The sequence below is a fragment of the Mesocricetus auratus genome, unplaced genomic scaffold, assembly GCF_017639785.1.
Source record: "Mesocricetus auratus isolate SY011 unplaced genomic scaffold, BCM_Maur_2.0 Super-Scaffold_100004, whole genome shotgun sequence".
Classification (NCBI taxonomy): domain Eukaryota; kingdom Metazoa; phylum Chordata; class Mammalia; order Rodentia; family Cricetidae; genus Mesocricetus; species Mesocricetus auratus.
In genome coordinates, this window is record NW_024429189.1 from 114888516 (window position 1) to 114904717 (window position 16202).

General features: G+C 44.1%; 1 protein-coding gene across 1 annotated transcript in view; it reads right to left on the reverse strand.

Moving 5' to 3' along the window:
- Positions 1–3190, reverse strand: part of Napb (NSF attachment protein beta) — a 48646-nt gene extending 45456 nt beyond the window's left edge. Inside the window, exon 1 of the mRNA XM_040746459.1 lies at positions 3015–3190. Coding sequence (XP_040602393.1) covers positions 3015–3112 — 98 coding nt within the window. The 5' untranslated portion in view covers positions 3113–3190. The remainder of the gene's footprint in view (positions 1–3014) is intronic.
- Positions 3191–16202: the final 13012 nt, after the last annotated feature.

A 16202-nucleotide genomic window follows, 5' to 3' on the forward strand; every position in this document is an offset into this window, starting at 1 on the left:
TATTTCCGCTTTTACCTGTATTGCTTTCTGATTTTCTTTAGTTGAGATTCTAAACTAGAATTTGAAATTAACTGCACATCCCCATACACTAACTGAAAATGTGACTTTTCCCAGTGGTGACTTTATATACTGTGCTCTTCAGAAAAAGTGAGAAGTAATTTGACTCCTCAGCTAAAAAGCATCACTCTTTAGCCAGGAATTAGACAGAAAACCAAGCAAGAGTTAACGCTGGCTGCAGGCATGTCTGCATCCTTCCTCAACTACGTTCCCGTAGGGGAGCTGCAAGGGACTTTGCTGGGGAAAGAAAACGCCCTGATGCCCCCCTTCCCTCCTCCAGCTTCCAGGGAGAAAAGGCGTGTAGCTTACACATAGAGCAACCATCCAATGGACCCATTCTTGTGACTTATCCATGAATATTTCCATCTAAAGCAACAACAGAAAGTCAAGCGTTACGGAACAATACTGAGAACACAGTATTGCCACAAAAGTGTTGTGCAGCATACAGGAGATGAACTCAGGCTAGGTTTTAATCTGCAGCTGGGAGATTAACAGTCAGTGACGTGAAACATCTGCAATAAGCCAAATGCCTTTCTAAATGTCTGCTGCATCCTCAAGCATCACCTGTCCATCTTATAAATGGGAGCTCTGATGATACTTGGGTTAACTAAGACATGCGATTATTAATTCTCCATTAACCCAAGGGTCTCACATGGGGATAGATGACACCACCACATATGAAAAATAAAGCCGGAGGGAGGCAAGGCAGGGCAACAAGTAAGGTGATGACAGATGTACGTAATGTCATACCCATAGGACTCTAAACATCTAAAACTGATACAAAACCGTAGTCTTCCCATTATAACTCAAAGAGAACTAGGTCTGGTTTGGGATTTCAAGCTTACATACTTACAATAAATCTCATGAAGCTCTATATATACTTCTTCTCCTAAGCTTCCCAGGACCAAATGTTAACCAAAACCTGCCAGTTCTCATGGTACAAAGAACACCTGACCTGGCTAAAACTATTTATTTATTAACATGTTTATTTATTAAAAGACTAGCGACCAAGTTTTTGGCTCCCAAATCCTATAAAACTCAACCCATCTGCCCTTCCCCTTCCTTGAAAAGAGGAGCTGACAGCTTTGGTGAATATGTGGATAATCATGCTACAGTCATTTCCAACACCCATAGGCCTAGCTAGGTATTTTAAAAATATAAACTCACCGATCACTAATCATGAGATACATGGTGGATTGTAGCAAAAGAAACCTAGGCCCAAAGTTAACCTTTTCCAGGTTCTGAAGCCAGGATAACAACCTGACCTGCTGCTTCCACATGAGTATGATGTCGTAACTCTATGCAAACTGAGTGTGAGTGGTGGAAGATGAAGTCTTCCCTCATTGCCTGTCACTGACAGGGCAGCAGCAGTCAAAAAGACATTTCTTCAGAAATAGATCCTTCAAAATCCTTGTAGATGACTGCCTCAAGATTTGACCTACTTTCCTCAAAACAATGCATGCACCTCCTGCCCAAAAGAAATGTCCATAACTGGCTCAAGGAAGCACATCTTGATGTGAAATTCGTTGTTCGTTCAAATCAATCACCTCCTATGGTGAGGCACTCTGCCATTAAATTTCACACAGTGAATCTCGTGTTTGGTGACTCACAGACAGTATTAGTATTTGGCATCTGCATTAAATACCAGCAATGCTTCTTGTACCTCTTAAGAAGGAAACAGAGTATAGGCTACAGTTTCAAGCCTCATATTATATCAGAAATGTAGGACCTAGTAGTGATAAATGCCCTTAAAAGTTCCCAAGGATAGTCTCCCACCTCTTTATCTTGGCAGACCATGCTACCATGCACTGTATCAAAGAGACCCTAAACACTTTCTGGAGATGGAAACATAACGGGGCTCCACTAAACTGTTACATAATAACGAATATTATAATCAGCAGCCAAATGAACGAAGTTGGAAAAACCAAGTCAAAGCTCATTGGGTATGTTTTCAGAACTAAGTGTCCAAATTGAATTTGTACAGAACTAAAATAGCATCTCATGATGCCTCAGTAAAGTATATACTAGTCCTTCCCGATAATTAAAATCTGCTCTTGATAAAGATCTTTCACTTTCAAATGGAAAAAAAATTGAAGCACACGCGTAATTTCTGCGGCTGTCATAAACAGCTGAATCATTCATATAATCAACAGCTCAGAATTCTTCCACAAGCTCTCGGTTCAGGTTCTGCTTTTTGAAAGATCAGAATGTAAAGCCTTCCCGACTACAGCATGTAAGAATTATACGAGATCACGGGATTCCCAAAAGATACTGACTTTAAACAGAGGCAATGTTACCGTCCACCAAACAGGAGGCCCGAGCTACGCATACAAATCACTCCAGCAAAGGAAAAACACACCATCCGAAGAAATGTTTGCAAGGCCCATGGGGCGCCGACCTCGCGCTCCCAGTGAGCCTCTAGTAGATGCTAGGCGCCAGGCTGAATTCCAGGACCTCCCTGCCCTGGCTCCCTCAGGTGAGATACGGCCCGGACAAGGGTAAATTAACGAAACCGGTTCGCCAGGAAGGTGATGAACCCGGAGGGGAAAGTACGGCGCGGACCCTGGCACCAACATCAGACCACAGGCCACGCGAGGGGTTCCCCCCACCGGAGGTGGGGGACAGAAATCTCCGAGGGCGTGTGGTCGTTCTGGGCTGTTAAAGGGTGCCTGGGTTCTTCGGGTGTATGTGGGGGGGGGGGGCAAGGCCTGCGGATCCCCGAAAGGTTCTGGGGCTTGCGGTGTATGCACACTAGAGTCCCTCAGGCATGGCCAAGGGGATGCGATGGCCCCTAGGGCTGCGGGACCCAAGGCCGAGCATGGGCCATCTGGATGTGTTCTGAAGGCCGTTGGGAACCCAGGAACCCTAAGAGGTTGTGCGGGGCACTCTACGGTGGCAGCCGGCTGGGCGGGGAACGGGGCACCAAGACCCCTAAGGGCAAGAACTCTGACGCTCACCCGAACAACCCTCGCAGGAAGGAGTGGGAGGCCTTCACTCGTTTCTCGGCCTCCGCCATCAGCTGGACCGCTTCTCGCTCCTTCCCTGCGTTGTCCATGTCGCCCGCCGCCGCCAAAGCCTCAGCCGCCGACTTGAGATGCTCCCGGGACGACTTAACCCTCTCTAGCAAGTGCCGGCACGCAGGCGCGGTGCGTGGGGCCTGTAGGGATCTGTAGTCCTAGACTCCACCATAGTGGCAGCTGTGTCAGAGGCCACAACTACAGTTCCCAGAAGGCGCTGGGCAGCGCCGGGCGGGCGCCTGTGCTGCAGACCCTGAGTTCCCAGGGCTCCAGGAGGAGGGAGAAGGGGCGTGGCCCTCTGGAGGGGTCTTGGGCCAAGGTGGACTTCAAGGTTTTAAGGAATGAAGAATTAGAAAATTACCGGTAGCTTCCAGGGGAGATAACTTAGAATACGCAGCATCAGGAATCACTGACCATGACTGAGACGTAGCAATGGATAGATGGTTGACCAGAGCATGTTTAAAAAAAAAAAAAAAAACCAACCGGGAACGCTCAACCTACATGAAGGTACTGCAAAAGGTTATCTAATACAGCAGCTCAGTGCAATTTGGCCAACTCTGTGGTGCCCCCACCCCCCCCCCCCAGCTCTCCCAGAAAAGGAGCAACAGCTGGCCTAAAGAGTTATTTTTAATTTCTGAGAGCAAGATGTTAAAAATGCATCATTTTCCCCAATATAAATTCAGAGTTGTTTTTAAGCGTTCCTAAACTGCAACTTTCTTTTGGTGCTGTTGTTTAGAAATAAGTTGCATATCTTCTGTATAGGCATAATCCACTTATTTTATTGTCCGAATTCTATTAAGTGGCTATGAGCCAGTGAACTCCTTTATTCTTTACATAATGCTGGCCACAGTGGGTGGATCTTGACAAACTCCTGACTGGCAGGAAGATTTTTAATCTACTAAATATCCATAGATAGATGCAATCCTGTGCCAATGTCTTCTAGGCCTGTCCCCGAGGGAGTTGTTTTTTAATACAATGTCTAGACCGTCAAGGCTTGGCAGCGCTAATGCAGAGGTGGTGAGACAAACAAAATCACTGCCAAATGAGAGCTTCTGATGATTTAAAACTCTTCATGAATACGCTGTGGGGACTGGAAAACAAAACATCTGAAGAAATGAAGCCTGTCTTCAGAGAACAAAGCAAGACAGTTCAAACTCCTTGAAACAAGTTACCAAAACTGATGTCACAGAATGGCAGGGCCCAACCACTGTAGGTTGCTCTCAAGATGGAAGGGAATATCAGCCCTTGGTGCGCAGGTTTACCTACAACTCCTGTGAGCACTCTTCTCATTTTGGAAAACTAATTCGTATGCTTGGAGCAGTAGGTTGCAGGCAGGAAGGAGGGAGGAAATTGGAGGTGGCAGTGGATGGGTTGAAGAGAGAAAAATGGCAAAAGTGGATGGACATCGGCGATGTCGTTTGTAAAGGGAGCAGTTGGGGGATTTGGTAGAGTGAGCCAACTCAAAAGCACCCACGTGTAGCATCAAGTGTTGAGCAGAGCAATTCCCAAGCCTGTCTCAAGGGAACAGCTTTGCAGGACAGTCAGGAAATAGGGATTCCCCCTGTCACCATTCTTTGATGTCCCAATCTCCACTCCACCCTATTCTAGGGCTAGCCATTCTAAATTCCACAATTTTACCTGAAAAGGAGCTAGAATAGATTCCCTAAAAAGCACACCTCAGAAACCAGACATTTCACACATAGGCCTTTGATGGGTACTGATTCAAACTGTGGCACCTGCCTCTCAGTGGCTCTGGGTACATCCTATTTAATGGACATTCAGGATACATGGACATTCAGGCTGAGTCAATACAGAAGAGAGTAGACTAGAAGGTTAAACACCCACCATTCATATGAAATGCTCCATAAAGGCAGGACTGAAGCTATCTGAAAGCCCCAGCTCAGACAGGGAGCAGAGATGTAAATAGAGGATGTGGCCATCTGCTTGTCGTTAGAGTTCCAGTTAGAGTAGAATCACCTTTTACAACCAAGCTCAAAAGTAACGAATGGTATGACACACATCTACACTGAAACAAATAGGTAAAGTTAGCCTACATACAGGGAGGGGAATTGGATGCTGTCTCTCTCTCTCTCTCTCTCTCTTTTTTTTAAAACGAAACAGGGTTTCTCTGTATTGTTTTGGAGGCTATCAGTCCAGCCCGGCCTCGAACTCACAGAGATCCGTCTGCCTCTGCCTCCCGAGTGCTGGGATTAAAGGCGTGCGCCACCACAGCCCCAGCTGGATGCTGTCTCTTGATGAGAGGGACTCAACCTTATTTATTTATTTGTTTGTTCGGTTTTAGTTTTTTTTATAAATTTTTATTTAAGTTAGAAACAGCCTTATTTTATATATCAATCCCAGTTCCCTCTCACTTCCATCCTCCTATGACCCCCACCGATCCCCTCATTCCATCTCCCACCAACTCCCCAGGGAGGGTGAGGCCTTCCATGGGTTATCATCAAAATCTGTCATATCATTTGGGGCAGGGACTAGGCCCTCCCCCATGTATCTAGGATGAGAGAGTATTCCTCCAAATGGAATGGGCTCCCAAATTCCATTCATGCATTAGGGATAAATATTAGTTCCACTGCCAGAGGCCTCATAGACTACCCAGGCCTCCTAACTGACACCCACATTCAGGGGGCCTGGTTCGGTCCTATGCTGGTTCCCCAGCTGTCAGATTCAGGTCTGGTTCGAGAACTCCAACTTGCTCAGATCAGCTCTTCTGTGGGTTTCTCCAGCATGGTCTTGACCCCTTTGCTCATCATTCCTCCCTCTCTACAACTGAATTCCAGGAGTTCAGCTCATTGTTTAGCTGTGGATCTCTGCTTCTGTCAATGTAGTCCTGGATGCCCTGGACTTGCTATATAGGACAAGATGACCTCAAACTCACAGAGATCCTCTTGACTCTGCCTCCTGAGTGCTGGGATTAAAGATGTGTAACACCATGCCCAGGCTGGAACTCACACTCACCTTTTTTTTCTTTCAGACAGTTTCAAACTACCACAGGTGCATTAGAGGAAGTCAGTCTACAGTCTGGTCCATCTTGGTAATGCTGACCTTATTGTGTGTCTGAAGACCACCAGACTGAGGAACAGCTCTTTCTTTGGTGGTCCTTCCAATCCTAAGGGATGTCCTAGGGGTTTCTGTTCCATTTTCTAGGATATCTGTGTTAGTTTCTTCTGCTAAGACATCTGAAGGTTATGATTTTGAACTGCTGGCGTAACTGCTGAGTGGAAATGTTTCAGTTTCCCCAAGCTCTTTGACTTCCTTTGGTACACAATTTGATGTTACATTAAAAAAAAACTTGGAGGAAAGTGATAGTTCCCCATAAGTGTACATCTCTAAAAGACTCTTTTCACTCTAAGAGTGTATGAGAAAGAGAGAAAGACAGAGGGAGGGAGAGAGAGAGAGAGAGAGAGAGAGAGAGAGAGAGAGAGAGAGAGAGAGAGAGAGAGAGAGAGAGAGAGAGGAGGGAGGGAATATGAATGTGAGTGAGTGTGTGTGTGTGTGTGTGTGTGTGTGTGTGTGTGTGGCTGATGTTTCCTTAATTGTGTTCCATCTTATTTTTTTGAGACAAGGTCTCTCACTGAACTAACTGAACTATAACTCACTGTTTAGGCTACACTGTAGGATGGCCAGCCAGTGGGTGGGTGGGATCAGCCTTTCCTGTCCTTCCCCTAGTCTTTCCCTAGCACCAAGGTTACCGATATTTTGTGCCTAATTTTGACAAGCTTCTGATCCACACAGGCATCCCCCAACCACTCTTTTACTTTTAACACATTCATTCCCATTTAATCTTCATTCATAAATGTAAAGCTACATAGACGTCATCAAGGTGTACATTTGTCATGTATATTCTGTGTGTGTCAAGCCTTTAGGGCACCTGCTAAGAGGGACCATTTCCATTGCAAAGCACTCAGGAGATATGACTATAACTGCTAACTGCCAATAGCTGAACACATTAGATTTGCATAACTCTTTCCCAGGGAGGCATAGCTGAGTTGTATGAATTTTGACTGCTGTGGAAATACTCACATCTGTCCTGAAAATGAGCTCTTAGCTGGAACGCCCTGCTGCCAGCTGATTTAAGAGAATGTTAGCAGCTCTTCATGGTCATTTGGAAGAGCTCAGTAACAGACTTTGAAGATGCAGTCGATTCTTATTATTCCTGGATTCCATGTTTGTAAATTCACTTACTTTTTAACACTTGTGATGCTTTTGCAGCCACTGTGAACACATCCAGTGTGGTGAAAGATGTGAATGGACTGGCATGTAAGTTCCAGCTAGGGTTGAATACAGTGGCCTCGAACTTCTGGGTCCCTTTCATAGCCTTTGTAGTGCCATGACTTTTCATTTTAGTGATTTTTTTATGTTGAAGGATTTTGTGAATATCCAACCTGGAAATGGAAGATTTTTGGCTTTCTGCCTCCATAACTACATGAGCCAATATTGCACAACAAATCTTTCCTTATGTATATCTCAATATGTATACACATGTATCTATGTTCTTACTGGTTTCCTGTCTCCCAATTCATCTACTGCCTGCTACCCTTTCTCCAGGGCCTGTAGGGATTCCACCAACGAGGCCTGAATTTACCTAACCAATCATAAAGTAGAGGTCAAGGGGTGAGTGATAATGCAGCATTTGTTTCCCAGTCCCTCCACAAAGAGGCCATTTGACACTCCCCGACTCTTTCAGGGTTGTTCCATTTTCCTCATTGTTCTTGCTTAGGAGTACTAGCATTGGTACTGCTATTTGAAGACTTCCCAGTCCCCTGTGACCCCTGGTTCCTCTGCATTTTCACCATTGTGTAGACATTCTGTTTAGATCCACATTCTTGAATTTCCTTCCTTCCTTCCTTCTTTCCTTCCTTCCTGCCTTCCTTCCTTTCTTCCTTTCTCTTCAAGACAGGGTTTGTGTGTGTATCCGTGGCTGTCCAGGAACTCACTCTGTAGACCAGGCTGACTTTGAACTTAGAGATCTACCTGTCTCTGCCTCCCGAGTGTTGAGATTAAAGACATGTGCCACCACCACCCAGAATTCTGGAATTTTTCTTATTGCTATCGTATCCTTGTTCACTTGCCCCACTCATTGTATAAGGTTAGTATGATACTGAACCTCAAACCAGAAGAGGACAGATGGGAAGGAAGAACCATAGGACAATCTCATTTATGACTATAATAGATACAGAGTATGAACCAAGCACACCAAATGCAGATGGATTGCTGACATAAATGCAAATGCTAAAGTTTTAAATGTTTGGGAGAAATGGAGGAAAGTAGAATTATTAAAATGTTCAAGTAGCTTTCTAACCTTGACTTTGTAAGACATCAAAAATGCAAACCAAAGAGAGAAAATCAATACATTCACTCCATTAAGGTTAAGAGTTTCTCTCCTCCAGTGTTCCAAAAATAAAACAAAAAGGCAAGCCACAACCCAGAAAAAGATATTTGTAATATGTATACCTAAATTAAAGCAAAGAATTATCAAGGGTAAAGAAACCTTCCAAATAAATGGACACAAACAGCCAAATAGAGAGAGGGGCAGAGGTCTTGAACTTTCAGGTTTAGAGGATTTCAACACATGTTCTTCCTTTAGCTTTTCTGGTTGGCGAGCTTCTCACCTGCTCATAGGAAAGCAGGAAGGCAGAAAGCAAAAACAGACTCCAGAAGCTACTTGCTTTTCATTTTCTTTCAGAGTTTACATGTTGGGAACTACTGTGGGCTGTGCAACACATGACCGAAGGCTGTACCCATCTTACTATATGGCTACAGAGCCATAGGATTTACTTTTTCTACCTGTACTTTTAAAAAAAATGTTTTACTTTTTGAGACAAGGTCACAGTAGGAACCTAGGCTATTCTTTAACTCTCAATCCTGCCTCAGTCTTCTGAATTCTGGGATCATAGATACGTGTAAAAATGTTTTGGTTATTTTTGTGCCAATACCAAGCTGTTTTCAGGACTACGGCTCTATAATAGAGCTTGAAGTCAGGGATGGTGATGCCTCCTGAAGTTCCTTTAATTGTACAGGGTTGTTTTGGCTATACTGGGTCTTTTGTTTTTCCATATAAAGTTGAGAATTGTCCTTTCAAGTCTGTGAAGAATTGTGTTGGGATTTTGATAGGGATTGCATTGAATCTGTAGATTGCTTTAGGTAAGATTGCCATTTTTTACTCTGTTGATCCTATCTATCCAAGAGCAAGGGAGATCTTTCCATTTTTTGGTATCTTCTTTAATTTCTTTCTTTAAAGATTCAAAGTTCTTGCTGGGCGGTGGTGGTGCACGCCTTTAATCCCAGCACTCGGGAGGCAGAGGCAGGCGATCTCTGAGTTCGAGGCTGGGCTGGACCGACAGCCTCCAAAACAATACAGAGAAACCCTGTCTCGTAAAACCAAGAAAAAAAAGATTCAAGTTTCTTGTCATACAGGTCTTTCACCTGTTTAATTATAGAGTTATCCCAAGATATTTTATTTTGTTTGTGGCTATTGTAAAGGGTGATGTTACTCTGATTTCTTTCCCAGTCCCTTTATTGTCTATATATACAGTAGAGCTACTGATTTTTTGAGTTAATCTTGTATCCTGCCACTTTGCTGAATGTGTTTATCAGCTGTAGGAGTTCCCTGGTAGAATTCTTCGGGTCCCTTACATAGACTACCATATCATCTGAAAATAAGGAAAGTTTGACTTCTTCCTTTCCAATTTGTACCCGCTTGATCTCCTTTTGTTGTCTTATTGCTCTAGCAAGAACTTCAAGTACAATATTAAAGAGATATGGAGAGAGTGGACAACTTTGTCTTGTTCCTGATTTTAGAGGAATCTCCTTGAGTTTCTCTCCATTTAGTTTGATGTTGGCTGTTGGTTTGCCATATATAGCTTTTATTATGTTCAGGTATGTTTCTGTTATCCCTGATCTCTCCAAGACTTTATCATGAAGGGGTGTTGGATTTTGTCAAAGGCTTATTCAGCATCTAGTGAGATGATCGTATGGTTTTTCTTAAATAGACAGGTAGAACAATGGAATTGAATTAAAGACCCTGATATTAACCCACACACCTATGAACACCTGATCTTTGACAAAGAAGCTAAAACTATACAGTGGAAAAAAGAAAGTATCTTCAACAAATGATGCTGGCATAACTGGATGCTGGCATGTAGAAGAATGCAGACAGATCCATATATATCCCCATGCAGAAATCTTAAGTCCAAATGGATCAAAGACCTCAACATAAATCCAGCCACACTGAACCTGAACCTGTTAGAAGAGAAAGTGGGAGGTACCCTTGAATGAATTGGTACAGGAGACCGCTTCCTGAACATAACACCAGTAGCACAAACACTGAGATCAACAATTAATAAAGGGGACCTCCTGAAACTGAGAAGCTTCTGTAAGGTAAAAGACACAGTCAGCAAGACAAAAAGGCACCCCCACAGATTGGGAAAAGATATTCACTATCCCCACAGCTGACAGAGGACTGATCTCCAAAATTTACAAAGAACTCAAGAAGCAAGTCTCCAAAACACCAAAGGATCCAGTTAAAAAGTGGGGGACTGAACTAAATAGATAATTCTCAATAGAGGAGTATAAAATGACTGAGAGACACTTGAGAAAGTGCTCAACATCATTAGCCATTAGGGAAATGCAAATCAAAGCAACTCTGAGATATCATCTTACTCCTGTCAGAATGGCTAAAATCAAAAACACCAATGACAGTTTGTGCTGGAGAGGATGTGGAGAAAGGGGAGCACTCCTCCACTGCTGGTGGGAGTGCCAACTCATACAGCCACCTTGGACATCAGTGTGGAGATTCCTCAGAAAATGGGACTCAGTCTACCACAAGACCCAGCAATTCCACTCTTAGGCATATACCCAAAAGATGCTCATTCACACAACAAAGATGTCTGTTCCACTATGTTCATAGCAGCATTATATGTAATAGCTAGATCCTGAAAGCAACCTAGATGCCCCACAACTGAAGAGTGGATAGAGAAAATGTGACACATTTATACAATGGAGTACTACTCAGCAGAGAAAAACAATGGAATCTTGAAATTTGCAGGCAAATGGATGGCACTAGAGGAAACCATCCTGAGTGAGGTAACCCAGACACAAAAAGACAAACATGGTATGTATTCACTCATATATGGATTTTAGACATGGAGCAGGGCAGTGCCAGCCTACAATCTCACTGCCAGAGAGTCTGGGAAACAGAAAGGACACTAAGAGAAATATGCATGGTACCCTGGATAAGGGGAATGGGACAGGATCTCCTGAGGGGACTGGGAGCACTGGGGGGGGGATGCGAGGGGAGAGGGAGCTGGGAGAAAGAAAGGGGGAGAAGAGGAAGGGAGAGGAGGACATGGGGCAGCAGCAAGGTTGAGTCAGCGGAAGAATACAGGAGAGTGGAATGAGAGTAACCATAATAGAAAGAGTCTTTATAGGCTTTAGGAGTGATCTGGCACTAGTGATATTTTCAGAGATCTACAAAGATGACACCAACTGGCATGGAGGCTACCTTAAATGCCCTCCCCTGACAATGAGATTGATGACTACCTTATTTGCCATCATAGAGCCTTCATCCAGTAGCTGATGAAAGCAGAGGCAGACAGCTGACCTGAACAAGGGTGACTGAGAAGCCAGCATGGGACTGATCCAGACCCCCTGAATGTGGGTGTCAGTGAAGAGGCTTTGGCAATCCATGGGGCCTCAGATAACAGACCAGTAATTATCCCTGTCATACAAATGAACTTGGGAGACCATTCCATATGGAGAGATGCTCTCTCAGCTGGACACATGGGCAAGGGCCTAGGCCCTGCAGGATGAAATGACAGACTTTGAAGATTCCCCATGGAAGGCAGATCCCCCTGGGGAGCAGAGGGTGATGGATGGGGGGCTGGGGGAGTTGTTGGTGGGTGGGAGACGAGGGGAGGGAGAGGGAGAGGGAGAGGAAGTTGGGATTGACATGTGACACAAGCTTGTTTCTAATTTAAATTTAAAAGAACACCCAAAAATGAAAAAACAATGTTTTGATTAATCATTTCATTGGATACATTTAATGCATATAGTGTAATTCAATGCACATATGCAACATGTAAATGATTAACTCAGGTTGTACTGCTCATCTCCTTATCATTGTTAAATTCCTTAGAGTTATTTACAAAATGTCTAATAGGCTATTGTGACTACAGATACCTACTGTTACTATTTCTAACTCCTAGTGTTTTGGTTTCTCATTCCCCCCCTCTTATTATTTTACATTTAGCTTTGAGTCTCTCTCTCTCTCTTCTCTCTCTCTCTCTCTCTCTCTCTCTCTCTCTCTCTCTCTCTCTCTCTCTCTCTCTCTCTGTGTTACATGTGTCTGCACTTGTGTATGGGATGTGCTTGCTTGTGCCTGTATGTGTGGAGGTCAAAGCTCAATGTATCTTCCTCTACCATTCTTCATCTTATTTTTGGAAATAAAGTCTTTCAGCCCTCCTCTCATTTTAGCCATCATGACAGGCTAACATGTGCTTGCCTGACCTGACCTTGCTGCTCCTGTCCTAGTCACTAGGAGGTCAAATGCCTTCCTTGTGACAAGGAACCAACCAGAAGTTAGTTGGCAGGGCTGTGCTTTACGGCTCTGGGTGTGACTTATGGGCAAGTGCACAACAGTGATGTGCAGAGCATAGCAACCGCCCTGGGAGGGCCTATGGGCCATAACAACCAGTTGACTAATCAGCACAGGGCAGGTCGTCCAAGCCTAGAAGTGAACCAACCCTGAGACTGCTGCATACCCCTCGATACTCCCCTTACCTTGCTCTATAAGATCTTTGCCTCATGATTTCTTGGGGTCTTTTCTCCAGCCATCTGCTGCAGTGGATGGAGGAAAGGCCCTAGCTAATGTGGTTAGCTCATTAAACAACTGCAATAAAAGATTCTTTGCTTTTGCATCGAAATGGGCCTCTTGGTGATTTTGGGTTCAGAATTTGGGCACAACAACAGAACCTGAAGATTGCTGTTTTACTAATACTGATGGGACCTCATGAAGCTGAAAAGCTTTTGTAAGACAAAGGAAATCAACTGGATGAAATGGCAGCCCACAGAATGGGAAAAGATCTTCATCAACCCCACATCTGACAGAGGGCTGATTTCCAAAATATATAAAGAACTCAAGAAACTTGACATCAACAAACCAAATAATTCACTTACAAAATGGGGTACATATCTTAACAGAGAATTCTCAACAGAGAAATCTCAAATGACTGAGAAACACTTAAAGAAATGTTCAACATCATTAGCCATCAGGGAAATACAAGCCAAAATGACTCTGAGATTCCATCTTAAAGCTGTTAGAATGATTAAGATAAAAAACACCAGTGACAGCTCATGCTGGAGAGGATATGGAGCGAGAATAACACTCCTTTATTGCTGGTGGGAGTGAAAACTTGTACAGTCACTTTGGAATCAATAGGGCAGTTCCTCAGAAAACTAGGAATCAATCTACCATAAGACCCAGCTACACCACTCTTGGGTATATACTCAAAGGATGCTCAATCATACCACAAGGATGCTTACTCAATTGTTCATAGCAGTCTTATTTGTAATAGCCAGAACCTGGAAATAATGTAGATGTCCCTCAACTGAGGAATGGATAAAGAAAATGTGGTTATTTTACACAATGGAGTATTATTCAGTTGTTAAAAACAATGATATCAGGAAATTTGAAGACAAATGGACAGAACAAGAAAAAAAAAACATTCTGAGTGAGGTAGCCAAACCCAGAAAGACAAATATGGCATGCACTCACTTATAAGTGGATATTAGCTATAAAATAAAAGCTAACTATGGTATAATTCACAGACCCAGAGAGACTAAGTAACAAGGAGTGTTGACTGGGGGGGGTGTTGCCTGAATCTCCCTGGGATGGGAGATTTAGTGACTGGACTTTTGGTCAGGTGGGGATCAAACATGAGCCATCAGGTTGGGGGTTGGGGTGAGGTGGGAGAGAATACTGAAAGGGGGACATTTCAGGGTCAGGTAAAAACCTGGTGCAAGGGAATCTCCCAGGAATCTGCAAGAATAACCCAGTTAAGACCCCTAGTAATAACGGATATGTAGACTGAACTGACATCTCCTGTGGCCAGATAAAACTACAAGTGGAAGGAGTGGGAAATCAACCCAGCCACATAACCTTCGACCTACAGTCTGTCCTGCTATGGGGATAGTCAGGGCTCAGGGAGGCCTAGAGATCTAGGGGGTGACCAACCAATGACTGGTCTATTTAAAAACCCATGTTATGAGAGTAAGCCCAGTCCTGACACTGCCTGGAGCACCAGAACCCACAGGCTGGATGACTGAAAGACCTAGGATAGAACCAAACACTACTGGAGGAAAAAAATACTAATGTAATGATGCCTAATGGTATTCTGCTATACTCATGGGTGCCTAGCCGGATTATCCAGCAACACAGGAAAACAGATGCAGACCTTTCGGGACCTATGGAAGCCCGTTCCATCTTGCCACAAGTTCAGAGAGCTCAAATCACTCCTATTGTCTTTAAGATATTATCTTTTTTTTAGAGTTATACTATTTTATTAAGCAAATTTTAAAAAGTTCAAAAACATAATATTGCTGGGTTTTGTTTGAAGACTGATCCTCTCTTGCTTATTTAATCAACATTCACCACAGCTGCAGAAAATTAAATTGAATCTTTAAAAGGTATCGCATATGGACCTGGTTAGGGTTGTAGACAATAAACTCATTGTAGTTGAGGGTATACCCCTCTGGATTGACAATTCCTGTGTCATTTGCTGGTCCTAAGGGCACTGTGCTCCCATTCAGGGTGATGAAGTGGTTAGGGTTGGGAGCCATCTTTCCCAGCCCCTTGGTGCTATGCTTGCCCTGAAGCAATCCTTCTGCCTTAGGATTGGCCTCCAGGAGCTCATTACACTGACCTAGAACTACCTCTGATAGAAGAAGCAGTCCTGTGCTCTTTAGGTGAGAGGCAAAGCAGTAATTGGCACTCTTGGAAGACATGTCAGAAAAGTAGATTCCTTTCCCAAACATATAGCCTGTGATGGGAGCCTCAGGTGGGGCGACCACTCAGAGCCCGTGGTTCAGAATTCCCACCCAGTTACTCAGCCTGGAACCTTGCCAGAGTAGCATCCTGTTAGGAAGGTCCTGGCTACAGGATGCCCTGCCCTCATTGGTAAATGGCTCCTATCTAAACAATAATAGACTTGGGCCCAAGCGAGTTCACACTCATCCTGAAGGCTAGGTGATATGTGCAGTTATGAAGGGCCTGAAGGCCAAGTAGTACAGGCAGTTACTGAGTGTCTTTAGGATTAAGGGAAGTAACTGCTATTTTCCCTTCATAGATGATAATAGAAGTCTTCTGCCATTGTCGCCACCTTTGGTTGGTTACTTAAGAGAATGTATGAATAAACAGAGGTGCATTCAGTATGAACTGAAAGTGCCCTCCAGACACTATCCTGTGTCTCTGTCTTTCCTTTAATGTGGATAGCTAGCCTTCCCTGATCCACACTCACCCACCCAGGAATGAACCTGTGGCTGCTTGTCTGGTCCCAACTGCAGCCCCACAAATACCAGTCTGCAACATATGACCTCACAATGTGGAGCTAATACAGATTATCCTTAATAGAGACCCAAAGCCAAACATTGGGCAGAGATCAGGGAATCCTGCAGGAGAGTGAGAAAGGATTGTAGGAGCCAGTGGGGTCAATTACACAATAAGAAAAGCCACAGAAGGAATTAGACCTGGGCTCATAGGGGCTCACAGAGAGTGAACCAACAACCAGGGTGTCTGTCTGAGATTGCCATAAATACTCTCCATATATTGCAGCCTTGTAGGTTGGTCTTGTGAGACTCCTAACAGCGAGAACAGGGGTTATCTGTGATTGTTTTACTGGCTTTTGGGACCTTATCCCTCATACTGGGTTGCCTTACCCAGCTTTAATACGTGGGGAGGTGCTTAGTTTTACTGAAACTTGATATGCCATGGGAGAACTGCCCTTTCCTGAACAGAAACAGAGGAGTGGATGGGGGGGGGCAAAAAGGGTTGGAGGGAGGACCTGGAAGGAGAGGAGGAAGTGGAAACTGCTGCTGGCATGTAAGATAGATAGATAG